This window comes from Gossypium arboreum, chromosome 12 (assembly GCF_025698485.1).
Source record: "Gossypium arboreum isolate Shixiya-1 chromosome 12, ASM2569848v2, whole genome shotgun sequence".
Taxonomy (NCBI): domain Eukaryota; kingdom Viridiplantae; phylum Streptophyta; class Magnoliopsida; order Malvales; family Malvaceae; genus Gossypium; species Gossypium arboreum.
In genome coordinates, this window is record NC_069081.1 from 10,103,933 (window position 1) to 10,111,790 (window position 7,858).

General features: G+C 27.8%; 1 protein-coding gene across 1 annotated transcript; it reads right to left on the reverse strand.

The window, feature by feature from the left end:
- Positions 1-6,175: 6,175 nt before the first annotated feature.
- On the reverse strand, positions 6,176-7,088 carry LOC108479032 (RING-H2 finger protein ATL73-like). The gene has a single exon (XM_017781464.2). It carries the CDS (start codon positions 6,806-6,808, stop codon positions 6,305-6,307), a length of 504 nt encoding a protein of 167 aa, XP_017636953.1. The 5' UTR covers positions 6,809-7,088; the 3' UTR covers positions 6,176-6,304.
- Between the last annotated feature and the right edge of the window lie 770 nt (positions 7,089-7,858).

A 7,858-nucleotide genomic window follows, 5' to 3' on the forward strand; every position in this document is an offset into this window, starting at 1 on the left:
GATTGACCACACATAGAACACTCCCGAATCTTACATACAGCACCAAAACACATCAATTACAAACACAAATTAACCCAAAATTTCACTTAAACACACTCATTTCCTGAAGGAAAATAGTCCCTAAAAACAACGTACAAGCACTTACTTCATAGAAACAACGTCGAAACAACAACTACTCCGCTGAAGGGTTTCAATTCTCACACCCTTTACCTAATCAAACACCATGAAAATATTTAACACAACGTAGAACGAAAATTAAGCATTAACAACTAAAACCTTTTTCAAGAACGAACTAAAACTTAATAACATAAAATAAAACGACATTACTCACACAAATCTTGGATTACGACCGAAAACAAAGAGTCAAAAAGGTATTCTCACCATGACTTAAAGACAACAAAACAAAATTACAGAAAAAGAAAAGAAAATGATGAAGGAAAGAAACAAAAGAAAGAAGAAAAGATGGAGAAGAAGGGAAGTGGGAGAGAGGAATGTGAGAGTGGGAAGAGGGAGAGATATTTAGGGATAATTTCAAAACTACCTATATCCCACAAAATCCCATTAACTAACCACCTATCAGATTTCCTTTAGAGTTCAAAACAAAAACAATTTTTACTTTGCACACATGAGGTTTCAAACACAAGACATCTAAATAAGTTGAAGTCCTACCACTAAATCAGCAGGTTCATTCTTATCAACAATCGAACGAAAATAATATTTAAACCAGAAGTTCAAATATAGGGGTTTAGAAAAAAAATTAACAAACTTTAAGGAGAAAGAATTCAAACCTATAACCTCACACATACTAACACAGCAATTAACCACTAAACCAAAATAAATCACTTGATAAAATTTTCACAATTTTAACTTGAAAATCAAGACGAGTTGACTCTTGGTTTCACTAACCCAATTTCTTCCAACCTAGTTTTTAGGATGTGACAGATGAAATCTTGGAGAAAGGTCGCGCTGGCAACTCTACAACCAAATCCTAATTTTGTGACGTGATGATGGAGAATGTGGAAATCGTAAATTTTAGAGTAAGGGTTATTAGTGTCAGTGATTATGGCGAAGGTAGTGCCAAACGCTTGGCAAATTTGACAAGAACTAAGGAGAAAGGCTAGACATAAGATAAAGTTCATTATTTGTAAAATAAAAAACAAAAAGAAGGAAAAGTTTGAATATAGTTTAAGTCTTGTTTGTGGGGTTTTTAAAAATATTTTATATATAAAATTTTTCTTTTAATAAATAAATTTTAAGTTACAAAAGGAGAAAAAAAGTATTCATTTATTTATAATTTTATGTATATTTATAGAAAAAATAGATTTTTAAATCTTTTAAATTTTTAAATTCTAAATTTTGATTTTTAAGAAGTAAAATTAAATTGAAAGAATGTGTAAAGTTGAGCGTTAAATTTGGTGTTTAGAATTAGGACCAAATTGGTAAGATTTATAAACATTGGAGGGCTAAAATTATTATTATGCATGTCGATACAATGTACAACAGGGGAGGATGACAAAAAGTAGATCACAATGGTGTAAAGGAGGTCAAGAGTCGAAACAAGGACAAGAGGATGGACTGATTAAGGAGACAATTGCTTAGAGTAACTTTAGGGTGCTGGAAGATTGATCCCTTCATCATCATTCATCAGGGTATTTATAGGAATGGTCCTATTGTCCATTAATGTGACATGGTATGATAAGCATTCGATCCCGTCAAATGTGCAAATGATAATTGTGAGTGTATATCAGAGGACCTTATCAGTATAAGGTTGTTGCACCTAAATAAACTCATTATCATATCAGGAGTGCATTCACACTTTGAGAGTGTTCGTACCTGAAAAACGGGTGGACGGCTCCCTTTGAGAGAAACAATGGTTTGCCAAAGCATTATTTTAGATTGGGTCAACAGGGAGGTTAATGGTGCGTCTGGTGCTAACACGTGTTTGAGTGAAGGAAGGGTATAACAATGCCAATAAAAAAAAAGCCATTGTTAGTGAGTTAACAGAGGAGTGACTAGGGCTATATATGAACCGAGCTTGAATGAACAAACCTCTGTTCATGTTCATTTGTTTATTTTTAAGCTTGTTCGTGTTTAGTTTGTGTTCGTTAAGAATTTCAAATTTTTGTTCATGTTCGTTTATTTAAAATTATGTGTGTTTATGTTCATTTGTTTAATGTTCACGGACATGTTCGTTTAACTTAATCGAACATGTTTCACAAACATGTTTACGAACATATAATTGAACATGTTCACGAACAACATTAATAAATAATAAACAAACAAACAATAAATACATACACACATATATTGTTTAGATATAAAATAGTCAAATATAAATATTAATAATTATATTATAAATGAAAAACATACAAACAAATATAATTTTATTAATATATACGAAATGAGTTTTAAGATAATTTTATTAATATATACTAATGGAATTTTTATAAGAAAGTATCAATAAATAAACGAGTCATAAACGAGCTTATTCATGAACATAAACGAACCGAGCACACCTCTGTTCGTGTTTGTTCGTTTATTAAATGAACATAAAAATTTTGTTCATACTCGTTTATTTAGCTTAATAAATAAACATAAACGAACGTTATACGAACGGTTCACGAACATTTCATCGAACGTTCTGTTCATTTACACCCCTAGGAGTGATCAAAATATTAAATTTTGATAATGTTAGTGACTAAAATAAAAATTTTAAACCTAGGTGGCCAAAACAAAAACATGCCAATAGTAGACATAATGTTTAGTATTACTATTAAAAAATATAAAAAATATTGCTATGAAAAATATTTTAAGAAATAAAATGTTAATTGTAGAAATAATGTTTTAAAGTAAAAAGATACTTCAAATTTGTTAAAATTATGATATTTTAGTAAAAATATTTAAAATTATTGCAACTTGTTAATAAGATTTTGATGTATAAATATGAATTTTAAATATTGTTAAGTAATTAATATTAGTTATTTACAAATTTTAATTTAAATATATAAATTATATTAAAATATAATAATTACAAATTAAAATATATAAAATTATATATTTGAAATAAATTTCAATAGAAAAATAATTGTATATCCAATATAAATATTTATAAATACATTAGATTATAAATGAAAGTTTAAAATATCAATTGATTCCAAAAGTATGCAAAAACTAAAAATTATAGCTTTTGAGTTTAAAAGCACTTTTGAAATGTAAGGAGAAACAAAGCTTTATTTTCGTTCTTCCTCTCTTAATGAAATCTATCGTACTATGTATAAAAGGAACCTTTTGATCTTTTCTTAAGGTTAGGGATGGTAATGAAGCGAGGCATGGGTAAATATTGTTAAATTTATTATCACTTTATAATTGGTATGGTTTGCTCCATCACCCGCCTCGCTCCATTATAGATGTATAATTTTGAAAATTTCTATCATTTCAATGGATGTTAGATACATCCATCCCTGCCCCACCCCACCCCACCAAGCTCCACTTCAATTTAAATTTTGTCATGTATCTTTAAATTTTCAATATTTTTAAAGTCAAGTAAATTTTTAAATGTAATTCTTCAAACAATATTTAAACAAAAAATATATGATTTTTTTCTATATTATGTTTTTACATTTTTACCATTTTAATAGTTTATATATAAAAAGATAAGATGATAATTTCATATAATAGAGCAAGTTGAGGTGGGCCAAGTAATTACCATAACTGCTTCAAATACTTTATCTAAAAGAAAAAATCCACCCCACATCCACTTTTCAAAAGAAAAAAATCCACTCCAAAAGATCGATCCAAAATCTATCGAGTAGTTCAAGTTTTTCCATCCCTACTTAAATTCTCTTTTTCTTTTATTATCTTATAATGGTCAAATTTTAATTAAGGCTTTTTTCACAATTTAAACTCTAAATTGCATCTGTTTTTCCACTTAAGTGCCTAACTTTTTTTTGTCACATTTTGGTATTTAAACTTTGCACCATTACTCATTTTGATACCAAAAAGCTGATAGCTTTAAAAAAACTAGTTAATCAGAACACGTCATGTCATCGATGACATGGTAGGTTGACCAATGACATGGCATGTTGACCAAGTTAATCGGGAGTTGACTAGTTGTTGACTCATGTTGATTGGTCCAAAATATTAAAATTATAAAAATATTATTTACCAAATTTTAAAATTATTTAAAATATAAAAATTATTTAAAAATATTAAGAAGTTGTACAAATTCTTTTAAAAATTGTAAAATATTAAAAATATCAAAATTGATAAGAAAATTTTGAAAAATAAATTTTAAATTAAAAAACATAAGAATTTTAAAATTATAAAATTATAAAATTTGAATTCAATGTTCGTTTTCTAATTGGAAGTTTAGTTCATCTGGAAAAATTTTCCAGAAAAATTTCAATTAGACCGTGAGACCTAATAAACCAAATAATGCATGAAATCTATCATTCCCATCCTATGGGCATAGAGATGAATCTTCAATCTCTTTATTTCAATAATATTGTGCTCTTTATCATAATAATTTTTAAAAATTCTTATAATTTTATAATTTTAATCATTTTAAAAATTTTAATGATTTTCAAAATTTTAAAATTTTAAAATTTTTTACATTTTAAAAAGTTGCAAGTTTTATAATTTTTACAATTTTATAACATTTTAATATTTTAAAAAACTTTATATATTTTTAAATAATTCTTACTAATTAGAATTTTTAAAATAAATTTTACAATTTTAAATAAATTTTAACTAGTCAACATGGGTCAATGCTAGTCCACGCCTCTATCAACATGCCGCATCACATGTCATCAATGATGTGGTGCGTTTTGATTGGTCATGTTTTTTTAAATGTCATAGCTTTTAGGTACCAAAACGATTAGTAATGCAAAGTTCAAGTACCAAAATGAGATAAAAAAAGTGTAGATACTAAAGTTGAAAAAGGCGTATAATTCAAGGGCAAAATTGTGAATAAAGCCTATGCAATATTTAGTTTTAGTTTACATAACCTTAAGATGTTAAAATTTTAAGAAGGCTTAATTTACAATTTGACCTCTAAAGTATACTCATTTTTCCATTTTGGTATCTAAACTTTTTCTTGTTCTAATTTGGTACTTAAAGTACACTCAAATTTCTAATTTGGTACCTAAAGTATGCCTTTGTTATATTTTATAATCCATTTTTTGTGGACGTTAAAAAATTTATAGCGAATCACAAAGCGCCACATGGGATCTTTATGTAAAAAAATATTTTCTTTTATTAAATGTATATACACATTAAAAATATAAAAATAGAAATAAATATATAAAAAATTAAAAATATATAAAATCTAAAAAACATATAAAAAATATAAAATAATTATAAAAATAAAATTTTAAAAAATATGATAATTGAAAAGAAATTAGTTGAAATTAATAATATTATGACAAAATGTAAAAAATATATAAATTGTTATAATTTTTAAAAGGTTTAAAACAATTTTTTAATAAAATTCTAAAATATATAATTCTAAATTCTAAAAAGTATTTAAATTTAAATTTTTTGCAATTACTTGAAATTTAAATATTTTTTTATAAATTTTATAATTTTTTCAATTAATATATATTATTTTGACTTTTAAAATTTGAAATTATATATTTTAGAATTTTATAAAAATAATTTTTAAACATTTTTAAAATTATATATTATATACATTTTTACATTTTTAATCAATATAATATATAATACTAAAAAAAGACATGTGGCGTGTTCTAATAACGCTGCGTGGTCAGCCAACACCGATCATGGTTGATCAACTAGAAGTCAACAGTCAACACCAGTCAACAATCGATCAAAGTAAAAAATGTTTTTTAATATTTAAATATTTAATATAATAATTTTCTATTTTAGTTTAAATTTAATGTTTTTATTTTAAATAAACATAATTGTCATGAAGAATTTTTTATTGGCCAAAGTTACCTAAGAGATGGACCATAAATAGAGGAAATTGATACTTTAGATACTAAATTTAAAGAAAAAAAAGTTTAGATACTAAAATGGGGATATGAGTATATTTCAAGAGTTAAATAGTGAATTAAGCAAGACTAGGTACTTCAACATTGAGGTGGCAATTTGGCAGCTAGGCTCGTGAAGGCTGCAAATTCACAGATATAGAGTTTAGGTAATAAAGCTACAGTGATTGCTACAAAAATACAAACGGGACTTATTATAACATTTGCCCCCAAAAACAGAACCAGAAATTGTCGGCGGAAAAGCAACTAACAAGAAAGGAATTAAGAATAACAATAGTTCTATTCTGCTACACGCTTTAAAAGTCTGTAACAATTTGGTCGTTATTGGAGTTGAGCCTATACCGGCAAGTAGGACAGGAAGAGTGAGAGAGCAGCCATTTATCGATGCACGCAACGTGGAAACCATGGTTGCATTTGGGAAGCATCCGTATTTTGTCACCTTTCGAGAAATCTGCAAGGCAAATTGCGCAACCTGAAGCTGATGACGGTGACCCTGAATTTGCATAGGTCAAAGTTGGTAAAGCTACCATTTCTTTCTTCTTAAGACCCGAGTTCAGTCTACGGGAGGCCACCCATTCCCTTGGCTCGGTCAGGGTACGATGGGTGCATTGTAATACGCATTGTAGCATGGAGTGAAGACCTAAGACACAAACCAAGGCACACAACAAGGCTGCCACGATGATCATGAGGTTCAAGTCTACTGTGGGTTCTTGTGTCTCCTGACTGGGAGTACCAGCAGAGGGAGATGGTGAAGTTTGGGCCATGGAGAGATATGGAAGAAGTGGGAGAAACTGAAGCATATAGAGATTGAAAGAACTTAGAGGGAAGGACACATGGGTACACAAAGCAAGAGGAACACGAGGCTCATCCAATTTATGGGTGTTGGGAAATGCGATGGTATGGATTTGGGATCAGATAAGAGATTGAATTATGGTGGAATGGCAGATGCTTATGCTTACTTGATAATCCACTGTCGTCCCCTTTTGTTCATTGCGCTTCAAATCAAGGGAAAGGCATGTCTCTCTTTCCAACAACTTCACAAATTTTCTATTGGTTGCCTTTCATCAAGTCTACTGTGGGTTTTTGTCCCTTAATTGAGTTTCACCCACTACTTTTTCTAACCCCTTTCACTAAATCACATCATTAAAACGAAGCATATTGGAATATAAATCCAATAGATTCTTGGTTTCAACAATGATTAGGATTCAATTAGCCAAAAAGGATTTGATTTTTCATAGTCTGAATGTAAATGATAACACATATATGAGTATCAACTTTTGTTTTTGATTATTGCTATAGTGAGTGGGGAAGCATTCAAATAATGATTTACAAGAAACTATAAAATAACATATATCCATAAGATTACGATAGTTGTATTTTCTCATTGGGGTGTTTAATTCTCGGTTTCAATTGGAAATGAATTTAACTTGTTGGAAAAATTGGTTTAAAAATAATACATTTAGACATAAATTTAATTTTTTAAAATTTAATTTTTTATATTTATAAAAATAACCCTTACCTAAGTTATTACATGTGTTTTGTAATAGGTAAATTAAATTATTTCATAACTTTTACCAAACAGTCTTCTCCGCTATTCTTGAATCTCAATTTAATTTGAGTGTGGATCCAAACAAAACGAACTAAATGTATAATGAAATATTTTATTAACTTTCAGCAGGAAAGTTAATTCTCTTTACGGGAATAAAAAACTTTGGGTTTTTTCAAAAAATAAAATTTATTCTAAAAATAAATTACCACTATTTTCAACAGAATAACAATACTCAAAAACTTTTTCTTTCAGGTTCTACTTGAATAATGGATAATTAAATAATAATATTTTAATAGAAAAT